Raw genomic sequence first — 16,135 nt, 5'->3', positions numbered from 1 at the left:
GGCATTAACAAAGAATATGAGAACAAAAATGGATTAAAAAAACAAATCCAAAACCGGTAACACATCAGACAAATCACCAAAACAAATAAATTATCTATTTTGAACCATTTTCTTGAGCGTGTGCAATACCCTCTGCGTCATCGCTGTCACGATGATGTAGAAGCGTGGTTATTCACCGTCAGAGTGTATATGGGCATGACACGGGGACCACCACCGCTGGCACAGACGCACGGTGCGTCAGCTCTCTAAGCCCTTTAAACAAAGTCCACGCATCCAATGTGATTATCTGCCTCCAGAAATTCCTTACTCATTTCTGTCCACTACTGTCACATGAAATTATTTGTTTTACATTAAAACGACTATCAAATATATTTCAGGCCTGTGTGTTTTCAATTGTGACCATAAGATGAAACCGTGGAAGGAAGATACAGCCATCCTGATAAACCCACTTAGGAATTACAGGCTCTCTCAAGGTCCCCACGGAGGTCCCCTGGCCACGCTTTGATCTACCACCCACGGGTCTATAGGATGGCGCGTGATGCGATGTCAAGACATCACAAGTCCCTAATCCAAACCCACATCCCGGAGATCGCGGGATGAGAGTGAGTGTGTGAGTCTAAAATTATGTAACAGCCCACTGCTGCTGTATTTATAGCGCAACTGTATCCGTCTGCCAACATCCGCTTTTCATCCTCTGTCTTCTCATCTGTAGGGGCGTTTACACCTCCTGCACTGTACCATGAAGTAAATGGTACATCTATCTATCTATCTATCTATGTTCAGTCAGGTTTGAATTCATATATATCAACAGGAAGGTTGCTGGATATAATTAAAATAATTACAAATACCTTGTGCTAAAGTGTGTTTTATTACTGTATATTGCCCAAATGCCTTTTACCTTTCCCCCCTATTTGACTCACTGATTTGTATGATCATTTTGAGCACAACAGATAAAATGCCCTTAGCTCATACTTTCAGTTTTTCTCAGTCTCCTTGGTGCATTTCTCAGATCAGAATCTAAATTCTCAAAACTACTTGTTCAACCTCCACATCATCTTATCAATTGTGCACATCATAAAAGTAATTTCTAATTGTTTTGAACATATTGCAAGTGCTTTGACACATTGATGCAAATGATTATGGACAACTTTCTGCTGTTTCCTACATTATCAATTGCTTATGTCATGCTGATCACAATGTATTATTATTGCAGTCTCTATTCATTCAACTTACACTGTAAAATTCCAGCTAAACCAAGGCTTTTTGAAGACCCTTTTCTCTCTCTCTTTGGCTAGCCTGCCATTCACTGGTCTTGTATGAAGCTTATTGTTGACCCCTTTCTCTCTCTCTCTCTCTCTCTCTCTCTCTCTCTCTCTCTCTCTCTCTCGCCTGCCATTCACCGGTCCTGTGCAGAATTTTGCGTGCAATCCCTGCTACCGACAACTGCATGCATGTCAAGGTTCCTCACGGGTCTATTTCAAATTATATTATTGCTTTTTAATTTTTTTTTATTGCTATTTAAAAACTATATAATATTCTTTGTGTGGTTCATCAACGGTGATAAATTAACGCGACTGTGAGATTGACAGTCGAATTAGGCTAGCCCATATATATATATAGAGGGAGAGAGAGAGAGAGAGAGAGAGATATCATATATATATGTCAATCATATTTTCTACACATGTCTATTAGACTTTTTTTTGCAAATATCTCCAGAGATATCCATTGATGTGGATAAGAATCTTAGACCTGACAGACAGAAACATCAGCCTAAGGAGTGTTTCACATGCTTACATTTCTAATTTTGTAATTTCTACCATTGTGCTATGCAGTCAGTTTTTCTTTTCTGTATCACAATGATATGGTCTGGCAACAAATTATAATACGAACAGTAAAAACTTTACTGTGATCCTGTCAAATCTCTTGCAATGTATAACTTTATACTGTTGAATTTGATATGCCATATTGAAAAATTGCAACACTGTGCATTTTCAATCTCATTAAAAAGTTAGCCATAGTTTACATCAGAAAACACTTACAGAGTACAGTTATATTGATAACATGACTAAACATTTTGACTATCTTGTTTGTAAACAATGATACAAGGACTTCTCATTCTGATTGCACTGACATGTTCAGTGACATAAAGATTTGCTTTTGAGAGATAGACTAAGGATTTTGAGCAAGTTACAGGCTTTTGCAGGAAATCCACTATGTTGTGCTGTTTGTTCGATATGTTTCGAGAAATGCACTCACTGTTTTGCAAATGTTATGGATAATTTGAGAAATGTGAGTGAGAAAAACTGTAAGAAGTGTGTGGTCAAACTGTTTCAACACTACTTGCTTTACAATGAGTCTCTAAGCCAGTGGCATCATATTGCTTCTTTGAACTGTGTACCTGAACAAAACACAGCGGTTGGCCAGCCAACAAACAGTTTCCTCCTCAGCAGCAGCAGCAGCAGCAGCAGCAGCAGCAGCACCAGGCCAGCAGAGCTCCAGGAGCCACTGTGGATGGGTTGGTCCCTGATGTGAGTGTCGTTCTCAGATCTATTCTCAGGTGACGAGAGGGGCTGAGGTGTCAAGTGAAAACAATCTGCTGGAGTGTAGTATCAGGTGGCAGAGCAGAGTGCTGACAAACTTGGTCAAAACCAAACCGGGAACATCTGGTGAAAAAAATTCTGTTCAAAATTACTCCTTATCTCACCTCTGAACAAGCTTCTCTGAGGGCATGGAATCAGGAGACCCTGTTGTTAAAGTAGATTAGCAGTTCATATGTGAGTACTTTCTGGATAAATATAACACATGGTACGTGAGAAAACTGTGCAGTTATACAGAACGATGTGCTAAAAACAAAAATCAGGCTCAATTAAGATCAGAAGCCACGTCCTTATTTTTCCAAACTTGGTATAATTGTTTGGGAAATGGGTTTCTTTTATTTTTTATTTGCCAGTGTGTTTCAAATCCAGGTCTTTGTGTATCAAATATTCAGTAAACATAACTATACTTCAGTTGCAATAAAGCCTAAAGGACCAAAATGTACCCTAGTTTCTTCATCCAATAACACGCTGCTAATACTGACCTCTGCTGGTTTGTTGCAAAACTACATAAAACTCCATCAACTACAAATTTGTTTTAAATCTTTTTTAACCTTCTGTGAAATTATACTTAATTTTCTTATAAATATAAACTCAAAACGTCAAATACAAGCACAAATTCAAAAACAAAAAAAACAAAACAAATCTCAAAAGGACATTGTTGTCCAACAGGCCAACAATAGATCGTCATAGGAGCCAGTTGCACACTAATGAAAGACACTGGCCACTTCATCAGTGGGCTTACGTCATTTTGTATTTATGAGTTTCAGAAAGAGGTAGTTTCAGAATCTGAAAAACTGCAACAGCTATCACCACACTCAGAAGTGAGCATTGAATAGCCACAGTTTATGCAGCCAGGTAAGAATTACACAGATATGGTTACAAGGAGACATATAATGTAGCCTGGTGAGCAAATGAAAAAAACATGAACAAGAGCAACCATTTAAAGAGCAACTCATCTTTATTAAACCCCCAGGAATCCTTCAATATTTAAACAGGAATGCCTGCACAACAACACATCTCTACATTATCTTCAGTGATAGAAGAAAGAGCTCTACGCGAACAACACAGTGTACGGTCAGACAAATTAGTAGTTGCCAGCACAGCGCAATTTAAATACATCATGAAACTTATTATGGAAAAGTGAATGTCAAATAAAATAAATACATGTATGAAGGGAGGAGGAGCTCAGAATCAAAGAGGGACTATTTCTCTAGAGAGGCATCAGGAGAAAAGTGCTGACAGTAGCCAATGTTTGTGGTTGACAGGGTTTAAAGTGCTGACCTTCTCTTGACAGTAGATAGACAGACTGAACTGAAACGACTTTAAGCTAAGGCATCTGAATGATGTTGATTTTACGGATACACTTAATTGAGAACATTAAGTATACTGAAATGTTAAAAAACCTTGATGTATAAATGGTATTTATAAAAAAAGGGAGACTATTATCACTGACATGGACAAAAAGGTTCAATAGAACAGGCCGCCCAATTAACAAATCTTTTCTTTTATGTGGAGGTATATTCAAAAGGCAGTATAGTATAGAAAGAAAACTAAAGAAGGCAGGAAATTAAATAAATAGTCTAAATATATATGCACATTTTGCTGTTAGCAAAGAATACCGGTTTGTTTGATGTCCCTCTTACAGAATACAGCCCCCCAAAAAACATTGACATTCATCCAATACTACAGTATATTCTAAGCTACAGTAGATTCATACTGTAATAAGATGTTAGCCTCATTAAAAAAGAAAAAAATCCAGTCCTATAATTAATCACAATGACTGTCCTTTCTACTCACTCAAGAAACATCAGCAGAAAAGCTCTTCTCCCTGTCGCTCATTAATGCCATTTAGTCCATACTTACCTTACGCCATCTATCAAAAAATCCATCTGATGAATGGATAGGTAGCACCATGTTACGCAATCTACAACTACAGGATGATTCAAAGTCAACATATTAAACAAAAAACAAAACAAAATCATGGAATCACTCACTTTATAATGGTGAGGTGGGTTGTGAGGGAGACATTTATTCCCTTTTCTGCTTATATGGGGAAATACTAAAGCAGTCTTATGTGGAATGCAGCTGCACTAATGTGCCACTCAGAGAGGAGGGAATATAAAGAGAAGTCAGAGGATTTGGGGGAATGCAGAGGGCTGATGCCTCTTTCCTTTCACAGTCTTTCCTCTCTCTTGTTCTTCTTTCCCCCTCCATGTTTCACTTTCCTCCTCAGCGCCCATCATATGGATTTGCTTCGGTGACAACTGCAGCATCAGTTTATCTTGGTGGGATTTTGAAAATGTAAGTGGCTGCCTGTTTGTCTGTGTGTGTACTCGATGGAGACCAATAAAAATGATAGAGTATGTCTATATCCAGTATGTTAAATGTGATGTTCTAAATAGTCAAGATTTCAAATGTCCTTTTGTACGTGTATATGTGCACATATTACTGTATAGCCAGTGTTTCTCAGTAAAAAAAATCTTTCTTTATCCTCTGTTTTCCATTCCTCTGCATTTACTTTTCTCTAGACATAGGCCTCTGGGATGTCGGAGCCGTTGATTTTGATGTAGATCTTAGCGTTGTCCTCCCTCTGCTGTTGCTCTCTGTAGAGCGTCCGTCTGTAGCAGATCAGGTAGAGCGGCAACAAAAAGCCGAGCATACTGAGAACAAGGAGTCCAACATTGACCTGGAAGAAAGACGCCAGAATTAGCCATACCCGTGAGTGCATGTTTTTGAGTGTGTGTGTGTGTGTGTGGGTGTGTATTCATACCCAGAGTGGGTCGCCCTCCAGGGGTCCCATCATGGCCAAAAATAGGGGTTGCTGCAGTAGAGCAAACACAGCGCTGACCAGAGACTGCATGCCTGTTAGACTGCCAAACTGGGAGGAGGGATACCTGGAGAGACAGAAGCAGTAGTTTCTCAGTTTGAAGCTACATCCTCATAGAGAAGACGGAGATGATGATGATGATTATGTACGTGTGTGTGTGTGAGGGTAGAGGCACACTGACACTTACACAGCAGCATAGAGGCCGCCAACAGCAGAGTGAATGAATCCTCTCACCACAGTATGTAAGACAAATGACACAATCTGTGGAAAGATGAAAGCAGAAGAATTCAATATTCGTAATCATTTGGTTAATTCAGCCAGTTTATGAGAACCTTAAAAGAACAGTTCTACATTTTTGGGGAAATATACCTTTTTTCATACTTGCCAGGAGTTAGATGAGAAGATCAATACCACTCTCATGTCTGTCTGTTAAATATGAAGCTACAGCCAGTAGCAGGGGGAATATACTATCCTCTGTTGTTTAATCTGCATCCAGTCAATACTGTGTTTCCTGGTTTATAGGTTAACTTTTCTGCCTTCAGACAGAGCCAGGCTAGCTAGAATTATACAAAACTGTCTGTCTCTGGTGTCAACAGTCTGTAAAAAAGAGGCTTATGTGTAACTTCTTTAGAGAAAATCTCTAAAGGTCATAAAGAGACACTGATAACTTTGCTTGCATAGCAGTTGTATCCTTGAAGTATTTTGCAGACCTGTGTGTATCTCTGACAACTGAAGTGGACCTCTCACCTGCAGGGGGAGATTGGGCACCAGGCAGGTGATCCCAAATCCCACTAGAAGGACGTTTGTGAGGATGAACGCTCGCAAGGCATTGGTCACCTTCTGGGTCTTTTTGTCTCTGCGCTTTTTCTTTTTCTCCCCCCTAGTGGTCAAAATCAGACATAAGAAAGAGAGATCAGGTTATCAGGTACTGATATCACAACTCTCCCACAATAAAGGTTGATTTCTTGGTTTTGTTCATCAGACTGGCAAGTAAACATTGCAGTAATGTCTGGGCCTATAACTGGAAAGGGGGTTAAGGGCAGTCTAGGAACAACTCAAACTTGACTCACTTGCTGCAGGGTTCCTTTTCCTCCTCACCATCATCACACTCTTTCAGCTTCCAGTCCATGATCTGACCAATCACGGGAGTGGTCATCAGGCACAGCAACTGCAGCATGCCGAAGATGGAGGAGTACAGACTCACTGAGAGAGGGATCAGAATGAGGACAAAAAGCTTTTTAAAAAAGTGCAATAAATATTAGAAATTGAGAAAAAAACAGAAAGGGGTAGGGTCAGAGGAAAGCATAAGACGATAAGATGAAGGGTTCAGGACCTTTTTCTACCTGGTTAATGACTGTGACGGTACAGTTAATCATTAGTCCTGGGTTGTAGAGCCACACTGAGTGAAACAACAGTGGATATGGAGAAATCGGCTGTTCAAAAGTCAATTTCATGCCATTATGAGGCGATTTATGGCCAGTGGAGTAATGATCACTTAAAAGTGCGTCATGTGAAACAGCTCATATGCTGAGGGGCAAAGTTAGTTAATGAATACAGCAAATGATGTGATACCTGTTGGTTTCAGATTAAGGCTGAATGACAACTGAAGGACTTGGTTATTGACATGGACAACAGCCAAGGTCAAATAATGAAATAACAACACCAGCTATGGCAAAAGCCAGAAAGCAATGGTAGTGGATCTAGTGAAGTATTGTGGTGGTGAACCTATACATGACTAGAGGTTAAATTCTAATTGTTGTCTAATGCTTCAGTACTCTAATAATACAACTATTGGACTTTAGTCTTACCAACTTCCATTCTCTCCACTGAAAATTCAATTGAAAAAACAAGTAAGTCCAGCTGCTTTTACATCATGATAAAAAGTTCCTGAACACAGACACAGCAAAGCACAACTCGATTCTAGGTAAAGCAAAAAATCAATGTTCATCTACATGCAAAGGCAGAAAGATACTCAAAACAAAGAGACAGACCTTTGTTGAGGTCTCCATCACTGAGCGACTCCAGGACGCTGTTCATGGCCCCCATGTAGAACAAGAGACGAAGTTGAGTGATGGACATGGTCACCAGACTGAGCAGGAACATCGTGCTGGTGATGGTTTTCAAGAATGACTGGGCTGCAGAGGAGAAACAGCAACCAAACAGAGGACAATGACATGCAGTACAGTGAGAAGCACAAAAAGAGGGGGGGTTGACTTTTACTAACATCCTTGCTAACTGCAGACACACATCAGGAGCTTAGGCACTCTTACACTCTTCTTGCGGCTTGCAGTCAATTTCCAGGTCCGTGGTGGAGAGGCAGAGCTTGTTCCCGTCCTTAATGGCCAGCTCCTTCTGTGGAATGTTGCCCACACTCAGACGACGGCCCACAGTGGTCACTTGGTGGTAGAACTGCTTCCCTGTGATTTTATGGTCAAAGCCCAGCCAATTGAACTTGATCTTTATGCTGAAAGAGAAGAGGAGGACATATGGGAAACATGCATGCCATATTAATGTGGTAATTATTGCTAAAACGGTACAATATAGCTGTGGCTCTGACATCCCTGAGGCCTATGTCTAGAGTAAATCCTGTGGAGGAAATTCTACAAGTCCTGTGCGAACCAATCAGCTGGAAAAGTTTTCTGCTGCACAAGCATGACAAAAGAATGATTTTAATTAACAAGGGTTTACCACAGGGATACGTTTAGTTGACAAGTGTGATCCTCAGCAGATAGACTTTAACCTTGCAGCAATACACTGCACATTTTTGAACATACAGTATTACATAAGTGTCAGTGGTGATGGCTTCTGGAACACACAGGAGACTGCTATTAGTTCATTAGTCCAGCTAGTTTTGTTTTTAAAAGACTTACAAATCTTATTTTCAAATGTATTATCAGTGATCTCTGAGATGTGTGTGTATCTGTGCTACTAACGTGTAGTCCATGTCCTCTGGTCCAGGAAACGGTTCCAGAGGCCAGTTGAAGAAGCAGTTCAAGAAGACCAGTCCAGCACAGGCAGCCCACACCACTAGAATAGTGATGAAAGTTATGCCAAGGTCATAGATCACCTGTGCACATCAAAAGATGACAGATGAATACAAAAACAGAGGAGACAACAAACTGTTTACGCATAAAGTGTGGATGTGTGGGGGGGAATCAGTGTTTGCTACCTTGACACCAGGGAAGGTGACAGCGGAGGAGGCATATGAGCCGATCATCAGGGCGATGAAGGTGGAACGGAGGTCCCCAAACATGTTAGGGAGCTAGAGAGGAAAAGGCACAGATAGATCAGCACTCAGATAATCACATCATCACAACCTGTCCCTGAGTTTTAGCAAACATTAGTTCTGGTCACGTTAACGCGTTATTATCGCGTTAATGCATTAATTAATTAACGCCGACAAAGTTTTTATTATTATTATTTTAAAAGTCTCAGAAACAGTGAGGATCGGTCTCTCTTCCAATGCTTGTGCTCCACGTCGCATACAAAAAGTTCAAGACAATTTGACTTGGCAGCAAGTGTGTGAGGCGACCATTTCACGTCACTCGAACACTTGCTACTGAACATAGACTGTTTATACTGCTCCCTGATAAAAGAAAAATGTTTCTGCTGATACCTGTTCAGAAAAAACAACAACAAGAAAACAGATTCATAGGCCTATATGTTAACCTGTTGCCCAGAAGGTGCCTGTTATGATGTTATGATTGTGGCTCTGGACTCTAACTTGTTTTAACAAGCTAGATAAAAGGTAATGCCCTGGCAGTGACAAATAGCTTTGGTTTAATATTTGATTTGATTACATTAATGTTTAAGTTGAGATTTACAAGACATATTTTATTGCTAGTGTAAAGGGAATACTGCTGGTAAAATTCACCTTATTTGTTTAAAGTGTTTGCAAACCACACGTTATTGCACTTGTATATAGCAGTATGTTTAAATTAAAAGTGCGCAATACACTACTTTCAAAGTCATTGTTCAATTTTGTGCATTATTATGCAATTAATCGTGATTAAAAATTTTAATTGTTGTCCAGCACTAGTAAGCATCAAGTTTAGACTATCTAATGCCAAGATCATGGTGAGCTCAGCTGCAGTGTAGCTCCTCTAAGCTTGAGGGCCTGGACAGATTGGGGACACTGTGAGGATGGTGCCTACTGACACCAGGGTCAGTGTGGACAGTGGGAACCAATTAGCGAACAGACATGGCTCTACATGAAGAAGATCAGAGAATATAAAACACACGACACAAACGCAGTGCTGACGAATTCTATCCAGCTGAAACAATCAAAGGGGGTGACTGAGGTGAGGTTACGATTCTCTGCTTTACTCTCGTTTGAGGCACGAGAACAGAGAGCAGGGAGACAAAAAACAGAGACGACAGGAGACAGCAGGTGGCAAAACATCCAAATACAAAGGCATTCACAAGCTGTTCTGTTTTCAAGAGACTGCACAACAACAAGCACATTCAATTACATAAGCTGGGGAAACTGAGGAAGAGGTATGTGTGTGTGTGTGTGCTGAGAAAGTTTGCATATAGAAGCATCCAAGTTACAGTATCTCCCAGCAATATAATCTACTTAGAAAACTGTTCCAATAGATTATTGAAACATTACACATTCATTAGCAGCTGCAGGACAAACCTGAAGGGGGAAAGGTGACCTGACAACTGACACTGGCAGGGAGCCAGTGGCGTCCGCTGAGGGCAGCTGAGTATTACCCAACACCCCTCAGCTGAGAATGGATGCCTGCAGGTTTGAGGTGGAATTATGATCAAGGAGTCAATGAGTCAAGGAGCAGTATAGAGTCTAATGATTAACCCAACACTGAGATTGTGTAGGAGAGATGGAATGAAAGGTGGTATAAGGCCAAACAAAGCCCTAAATTATGGTTGTACTACATCACAGACATTCAGGCCAGTGGGAGCAACTAATGGGAGATTTAGGTCGATGCAGCAAATACCACATTGGAGATTAACAGTGTACATCATAGTAACAGCCTGTGGTGGGGCATTTTATTGGGAGATTTACTGGAGCAGAGCCCCTCTACAGTGAACGGCATCACCATGGTACAGCCCAGGACTCCTGTGTTGCTGAACTGATGGCAGTTGAAGAACAGCAGGGAAAGAATGCAAAGGAATGGTGAGGGGTTGATCCCGTGTACTATGTGAATCTTAAAGGGCATCAGTTGTTTTTCTGTCCCTGTGTATCTGTGGTTCTGTTCAATATTAGCGTTAATGTTAGTCTCCACATAAGTCTGCTTACGTGGAGAACTACTACTGAGGAATACTGCATGTAAGAAAGGTTGTATACACCTTTTGTGGTTCCAGATTTAGCTGCATGAAATAAGCTAAAGTTAGTGGTGCTTGGGGTTTAAGACTACAAGTGTGAAAATAAAATGTTGGATGGTGTGGAGTTAAAAAGAAGTGAGCTCACCAGACCCCAGTAGCCTCCTCCTCATTTGTGCTTGAGGCTAACAGCTCGAGGCCAAATAAGTTGCTATTAGCAAAACACAGCCGAATATCTGAGCTGCATTGTGAGTAATGTAGAATCAGGTTTAGACAGGGAGGAAGAATGCGAGAAATCGATTTTGATACTTTGCTACTTTTAAACTATTGATCATGCATGAGACAATGTTAGAGGGGTACTCAATATAATTTCCATGAAAACAAAGTTAATCCTAAAGAGCAAAGTGTGTTGCTTTTCTAAAAGTATGAATCGTAGACCAATTCTGAGGTTTCTGATAGTTATCCTTTCTTTTACTTTTTACTTGCTATGCAACGTAAAACTGCAAATTAGAGTCGTAGCTCTGCTATGCAGCCTCATTATTCCCTTTGGAGCTGGATGCTGCATTGCTAGTTATGTTTGTGCATGTACATCAATTGCATGTGTTTGCATAAAAAGAGAAAGACGGCCACATGAGCAGCTTGAAAGCCCAACTGTTGCTATGATGTTCTTGCTGAAGCACAAAAAAAATTCAGTGAAAAAGTGATAATGAATTATTGCGTTACTCCACTTTCTGTCCAATCAACCACCCCCCTCCCCCACCCCATACAATGCTGAGCCCAATTGTCTGCAGGAACACAGAGTGCTGCAAAGAAGCAAATAAAAATGACAGAATGCCAGACCAGAGGGGAGGGAGAGGGGGAACAGGCAGCGAGCCAGCAAACTATTAAAAGAGAGCAGGAACAGTGAGACAAAGATCTATGAAGATAGAAAATATACATCTTAAAATCAAATGTTATGCGGCAGGTGCAAAGGCTCTGCAGCAGTAGGCTTACAAAGCGCACACTTACTGTGAGAGAGGTGAAGGTCATACACATGCCCCCAAAGCCATTGAAAGTCAGGGCAATGAAGATAAGGACAGAAAGTTCTGCAAATGACACAGATGTTAGCTCACGAGTCTGTCAACAACCAAACTACTGCACTTTGTTTCAAATACAATGCAAAAAGGTACACACAAGTACTGTTGAGGTGGACTTACCATTTGGATTGTAGGCTCCATAAGCAATTAGTAGACAGGACAATCCAAAGCAAGTGCTGAAAATAGATGATCAAGTCAAACACTTGAAGATGAATTTAAGTTAAGCAACTTCTCTCTGCCTTTTTTTTGCTTCTTGAAGGGTTTTACATGTTCCCAATACAATGTGAGTAGAAGTTTGTTCACAGAAAAAAGAATTGTCTTTCCAGAAACAACACCATGTTTAACTTGGATTATTTCTTCTCTTCTTGCCCTACCTGCCCAGCAGTCGTAGCTTGCGAGGCCCATATTTATCCATGACGATCCCGAGCGGCAGGGTGATGGCTGAGAGCAGGAAGGAGCCCACTGTGAACGCCAAGTTCAGCATCTCATCCTGTTCTTTACAAATAAGCCAGCCGTTCATCCTCAGGGAGCCATCCATAGGGACCAGGGGCCTCATCTCCACTCCGTCTCCCAGACCAACCACGGCACCCTCGCTTTCATAGTACTCATACTCATCGGGTGTCTGCGTTACCAGGGGTTGGGACAGATTGTAGCTGGAGCTATTGCCTGAAGAACATGATGAAAGGAGGATATGAGCTTAAAGATACCCTGATTAAAAGGAAGTCAGGACAGGCATGCATGTAGAAAATACACTGTCAGTTGAGATGGTTCATGATGCCACAATGTCTCATTTAGCATCATCCATAAAGGTTGGATGGTGTGAATAAACATATGACTGCGTAAGGCTGAGTTCAGCTGTGTGCTCCTGCAGATGGTTTAGTGTATAGGTGGTAGTTCTCCTTATTCACAGGATCTGTGTGTGTGTGCCAAGGAAAAAACATGATAATCTGGCAATAAACTTCAGATTATCATCAGAACCTGCAAGGAGATAATGTGAAAAGGTACAAAAGTCCAAGTGAGGGAGGAAGGGCAGCAGCAGTCTGGGAACTTATTGGTCATGTACGAGCTGATGTTTTTTGGTTTACTTTCCTGTATACCTATCAGCCACCCAACATCTTTGTAGTCATGTGAGGCATGTATGTGTGAAACACCATGATGAGCTTCATAACAAAGTGCAAAGGTCTTCTGCAGGAAATACCAGATCATACGCTCTGGAGCAAAGCCACAGGGAGTAGCTGGTTGACAAAGAGCATGAACAGCTTTAACCATTTCGCCAATATTTCTGCTGCATGTGCACAAAAGCCGGATCTGCACTGCATCATCATTATCTTTTTTTATCCACCATTTTGTTTTTACTGTCCACCCCACACGTGGTTGAATTTCTACTGTTCATCACTTTGCTATCAGTCTTCTCTCCGGCCCTGTCCTTTATCAGTGGACTTTAAACCTTCATATTATCAGTAATAAAATCCAGCCGTGGATCTCCCCATCCCTCTATCACATGTCACATGCCTGAAAAGAGCTGTTGCTGCTGTCCTGTCCCTCTTACATCATCAGGGCAAGATAAGACTGACAGTTGTGGCACTGCTCCAGGAAGTCACTCACAGCCGTGGATGCCCAATTCTAAACTTAAAATTTTAGGATATGCTTCTAATAACTACTAGTGAATAAGCCTAAAGATGGCACAGACTGTCTGACAAAGTTGCATCACTTGCAAATGAAGATTAACAGGAAGACAGTGCCATTACCAGGAGTTAGAAATACATCCTTCTACAAGTCAAGTGTAAACTCCCTAGGAGATAGGGCGGCTACCAGTGAGAGAGAAAAAACTAATCAGACCAATAGTTTAGACCTGACTGGGGCCATTGTGTGCATCAATTCCACCTTTGTACTTAAAAACACAAAGCACCTGCCTGACTGTGGTCAGAGTGGGGGACAAGGAGAAAAACAGAAGAAGCTTTAGAGATGAGGGACTTGGCATGAGGGCAAAAGGACAGCTGATCCCGTTCCCCTTTGATTTATCAGTTCCCTCTAAATCAGTCTGCTGCCATGTCTTCAGTTTAGTTGGCACCACTGGAGCCTTTTACTCCATAACTTTGGACCACGTTGACGACCCTGCTCTCTCTTTAAGTTAACTGATCAGGCTTAATCTCCTGAGTTCCTAAAAAACAGCTCATGACCCCTCCAAAGAAAACACTTATTTTGAATGGAGGAGGCAAAAAAGGCAGCAGTTTCAAGTTGCATCTCTTGAATAAAACCTTGCTCCCTCCTTTGCCCTAACTTATATGATAACACTGACTGACAACTGACAAGGCATCCCTCAGCACGAATCCTCATTTTAACAGCTCATTCAACGTCCCCCACGGGGGATAGTGGAATGTGTGTGTGTGTGTGCGTGTGTATCTCTCCCATAGCTGTACAGTTCAGGAAGAAATGCAGGACACGTCCCCAAATCCCCCAAAAGAGTTCTGTGCTATAACCACATGAAGGGCAGATGCTAAAGACTATTTGCCTTTACTTATGATCAATTTCTTCACCATCAAGGCAATTTAAGGTATTAAAAGTGACAGATAGGTAATGTGTCAATAGTGTAGGAACTGAAATAATCCTTTTGTCAATACAGAAATACAACAGCTGTGACTCACCCTCCTCGTTGCAAAGGTAAGAGTAGAAGCCTTCTGACTTGAGCATGATGAGGAGCGAACCCCATCCCAGCAGCACAGCGGAGAAGAGCAGATTCTCAATGATTGCAGTCACTGCCATCCACCAGCGCCTGGCAAACGCTGTGGCCAGGGTCGGAGGCATGGTTGAAGGAAAGATATTACGGGCAGAGAGGGCGAAGAACCACAGAAAATAAATGTAGAAAGTAGAGTGAGCGACCACCAGAGAGGACAGAAAGGAGCAAGCTGCGAGCGCAGAGAGAGCCGCCTTGACGCTCAGAATGAAGGATCACTGATCACTTATCTGGGAAGAGAAAGGCACAAGAGGAAGGGGGAGGTTTTAAGGTTAGCCTATCACTGAAGTCACAGAAAGGTTCAGCTTTTATAAGATCACAAGATATGAACTTAACTATACACTTAACTTTGATCCTAACTGAAAAAAACTGTGTACTGTGTGAAATAGAGTGAAAATTAACCTTTAAATCTCACACATGCTCTGTTTTTGTCATTACTTCTGATTAATTAAGTCTCCTTTCTAATTAGACACAGGGGAGAGGTAATGGCAGTTGCTCTAAAGAACTAAACTTAATAATAGTAACAGCGGATGGCGAATTATTAACTATCCTGCTAGTGCAAAGATCCTTACATCACTCTGCTGCTGGGATTAAGTTCTTACATCTCACTATAGGCATTAATAACTAAAGAAGCATCTGTGGTGGCATCACAGAGTTTCTGCTGTTTGGTGAAAAAAGCAAACTCGTCCAAACTGGATAAAAAAAATGCAGCTCTCTCACTGCTCCCTCAGCCCATGGCCCCTCTGTCTCTCTCCCCTTCTCTCCTAAACAACCCCTAAATGTCCTCTTGGGCCCATCCAACCGCAACTTTCCTCTGCAATTACTGTGGAGCATCCAAAACACAAAGGAGCTGCCAGACAAACAATAAACAAATCAGCTGCACATAGCCAAACTCTCTCTCTCTCTCTCTCTCTCTCTCTCTCTCTCTCTCACACACACACACACACACACACTCTGTTCAACCAGTAAGACAAAAATAGTTGCAGAGTTATTTGTAGATCTCATGGAGAAGAAATAAGCAAGTAAACACGTTTAAAATCAGGGAAAACTTGTTTCTGTAACTGAAAACAAATATTCCCATTGTTCATCCATTTCCCCACAATTCTGAGTAAATTACTGGTATATAATTTATCCAGGCAAATAACTTCCTTACCTCCACAGGCTATAAGCTGCACCATCCAGCTTCACACTACGTTCCACTCTGGGCCAGTTAAGTGACCAGTTTTCTGTGAAATGCCAGGTTATATACGCAGGCGGCCCTCACATGGCGCCCCCTATTGACCATTGGCTTTTTGATGTCAGCACCTCGGCCAACCAGCGCTCAAAAGCGTTGTTACAGGCCTAGCGCTTCGATATTTCCAAAAAGTCAGTTTGTAGAGACTATGTTTTTCTAAAATTTTTACACTTTAATTGTAAAAACTCCGTATTGACATAGGCCTACTATGATTTTATCAGAGTCATTGTGCAAGGGAAGTCCGACAGTGCTTTAACTGGGTGAGTGGAAAGGATTAATCAAGCCAAACAAAGTGTGGTTGAAAACATAATGGACCTCTGAAGATAAGGATGAGTCGCGGCTATCAAGAGTTGTCTGGATCAATAACAGGTATTGATATAGATC

General features: G+C 41.4%; 1 protein-coding gene across 1 annotated transcript; it reads right to left on the bottom strand.

The window, feature by feature from the left end:
- Nucleotides 1-5,121: 5,121 nt before the first annotated feature.
- slc43a2b (solute carrier family 43 member 2b) lies at nucleotides 5,122-14,588 on the bottom strand. Its single transcript, XM_046040437.1, has 13 exons — nucleotides 14,429-14,588; nucleotides 12,158-12,350; nucleotides 11,904-11,959; nucleotides 11,716-11,792; nucleotides 8,594-8,686; nucleotides 8,358-8,491; nucleotides 7,687-7,888; nucleotides 7,416-7,554; nucleotides 6,495-6,627; nucleotides 6,172-6,304; nucleotides 5,612-5,685; nucleotides 5,368-5,491; nucleotides 5,122-5,283 (listed from the first exon to the last, which is right to left on the bottom strand). Exons 1-13 carry the CDS (start codon nucleotides 14,586-14,588, stop codon nucleotides 5,122-5,124), a joined length of 1,680 nt encoding a protein of 559 aa, XP_045896393.1.
- Nucleotides 14,589-16,135: the final 1,547 nt, after the last annotated feature.

The sequence above is a fragment of the Micropterus dolomieu genome, linkage group LG23 (genome assembly GCF_021292245.1).
Source record: "Micropterus dolomieu isolate WLL.071019.BEF.003 ecotype Adirondacks linkage group LG23, ASM2129224v1, whole genome shotgun sequence".
Taxonomy (NCBI): domain Eukaryota; kingdom Metazoa; phylum Chordata; class Actinopteri; order Centrarchiformes; family Centrarchidae; genus Micropterus; species Micropterus dolomieu.
This window is presented reverse-complemented; position numbering and strand designations above follow the sequence as displayed.

Excerpts from the sequence above, each read along its gene's own strand:
- slc43a2b (XM_046040437.1), bottom strand. The coding sequence starts at position 14,588 with ATGCCTCCGACCCTGGCCACAGCGTTTGCCAGGCGCTGGTGGATGGCA. Across the intron at positions 11,960-12,157 it reads AAGCTACGACTGCTGGGCAG|CACTTGCTTTGGATTGTCCT; the intron begins GTAGGGCAAGAA and ends ATCTATTTTCAG. Across the intron at positions 6,305-6,494 it reads GAAAAGGAACCCTGCAGCAA|GGGGGAGAAAAAGAAAAAGC; the intron begins GTGAGTCAAGTT and ends TTTGACCACTAG.